Consider the following 2246-nt stretch of genomic DNA (forward strand, 5'->3'; position numbering starts at 1 on the left):
TTATATTGTAATTAAAATATAAGATCTATTGATATAAAATTAACTGATCAATTATTTCTTTTTTAATGAATACTTACCATTTTTAAGTTTGAATTCTATAAAAGTAGAAAGGATAACAAATTATATAAAACTCAAGATAGGGAAGACAATTTATCTAAGGTGAGTTCTATTATAAGAGGAGGATTGTGTATGTTTAGTTGATTACTTTAATTTCAAAGTTATACATTGTAGTCATACAACTAATTTATTAGTTTTTATATTGTATAACTCAAATTAAAGTTAGCTAAACAGCCTGAATCCTCGTTAAATTTTATACAATTTTGACAGAATGAATCCTTTGTCCTCATCACAACCTGATCACAAACTCATCAAACTACTGGAAAAAAGTCCATACAAGGACCCACAATTTAATTTTAATATATGTCTTACTTTGTAATTTCAATATAAGATCTATTGATATAAAATTAAGTGATCAATTATTTCTCTTATAAATGAGTTAAGTCGTTCTCCTTATCAATTAATAGTTTTACAACTTATCATTTTGTTTGAATAAATTGTAAAAGTGGAAAGGATTACATATTATATAAAACTCAAGAAAGGAATGACCCTACTTATCTAAGGTGAGTTCTATTATAAGAGGAGGATTGTGTATGTTTAGTTGATTACTTTAATTTCAAAGTTAAACATTGTAGTCATACAAATTATAATTAAAACCTTAAATTAACATTGGAACTAACTTTGATCCCATTTTGACTAAAATTTTATACAATTTTGACAGAATGAATTCTCTTGATCTTGGTCCTCGTTAAATTTCATACAACTTTGACAGAATGAATTCTCCTCATCACCACCTCATTAAACTGCGAGAAAAAGTCCATAGAAGGACCCACATTTTCATCATCTAAAAATTGCCATTGGTAGATCCTGATGTCTACTCACATGCATTTATATAATTCTTAGCACAAAGACAAATAGGTCTGCGCTGCCTCTCCATCTTTATCAGCTTAACAGATTGACTTTATGGTCTACAACCAAATCCCCGATTACCCAAATCATTTGCCAGTAAATTTTAGCATAGGGAAACTCAATCCCTACTGTGATTTCATGAATCAGTGATGTTACCACTGCTGGCGACCAGCTCACTTTTGGGAAACAAGACCAACTGGATGAGTTTGAAAAAGAGGTTTAAAAAAGGCTTTCCAAGAGTGCAACCCTCCTTGCAACTTTCAACTGTCCCATGTTGAGGTGGTGAGGTCTGAGAATGGAGAAGCAAAAGAAGGACAAGAATAGTCAGATTGTTAAGCTTAGGCAATTGATAAAGAAGTGGCGCTCAGCATCAAACAATCCATGTGGGTACTTCTGTATATACAGCACAAACTCTTCTTCTTACCCTCCACCAGATGTGCCTAGAGGTTACTTGGCTGTTCATGTGGGCAGAGAAGAAATGAAGCGCTTTATAATACCCACTACTTACTTGAGCTGCCCTGAATTTATAGCTCTGCTTGACAAGACCGAGGAGGAGTTTGGACACCACCACATTGGCTTGCTCACAATACTCTGTGAGATTACTGTGTTTGAGGAACTGCTGCATCAGCTGGAAGGAAAGTAATTTGTAGCTTTCCTCATCTCTCAAATCCTCTTTATTTTCAATTATTTCTCTAAATGTAAATACCATATGGAATCGAGTATTCTACTACTATTGCTAATATGGTTTATTAGTCTTCTGTAGAATTGAAATTCAGATTGTGGAGATTCATGGTTTGTGGGCTTACTTGTATTTGCCATGCCCATACCCAGATTAGTCAAGCCCAGCTTTAAGATATCAATACCTCATTGGTATATTATCAATCTATTTTGGTGTGTTCCTCTATTCTCGCAATGTTCTCTGAAGGCCAGAACAACCAGAAATGTTGTTACAGGTCAATTCTAGTTTTGTTACATGTTTTTCTGTTGAAGGTGGGACTGTTTTGTTACTTGTATCAATGGCTACTTAGTCTCATCATTTTTCAACCAATATTAATGTGTGAAAATATTATTTTTACATTGTAATTGCAAACTTGTCATCTTGGCAGCATTGTACTGTTCTTCAAATAATGTTTACAGAGACCAGAGTAGTGAGTACTGGGCTTTTTATTGTTTTCCTTAAATTGAGATTTTCTAGTACTGAAGTAGGATGTTGTGGTGTAATGCTTTAGTCCTCGCAGCCCATGCATTTGCTTCTGTACCAGCAGCTGCAAGGTTCTAAA

General features: G+C 33.7%; 1 protein-coding gene across 1 annotated transcript; it reads left to right on the forward strand.

The window, feature by feature from the left end:
• The first annotated feature begins 1183 nt into the window (after positions 1-1183).
• Positions 1184-2041, forward strand: LOC131054389 (auxin-induced protein 6B-like). The gene has a single exon (XM_057988899.2). The coding sequence runs from the start codon at positions 1262-1264 to the stop codon at positions 1607-1609; it is 348 nt and encodes a 115-aa protein (XP_057844882.1). The 5' UTR covers positions 1184-1261; the 3' UTR covers positions 1610-2041.
• Positions 2042-2246: the final 205 nt, after the last annotated feature.

Source organism: Cryptomeria japonica, chromosome 3, assembly GCF_030272615.1.
Source record: "Cryptomeria japonica chromosome 3, Sugi_1.0, whole genome shotgun sequence".
In the NCBI taxonomy this organism is placed as follows: domain Eukaryota; kingdom Viridiplantae; phylum Streptophyta; class Pinopsida; order Cupressales; family Cupressaceae; genus Cryptomeria; species Cryptomeria japonica.

Bases quoted from the DNA above. Each gene is read 5' to 3' on its own strand.
- LOC131054389 (XM_057988899.2), top strand. From the start codon at position 1,262: ATGGAGAAGCAAAAGAAGGACAAGAATAGTCAGATTGTTAAGCTTAGG.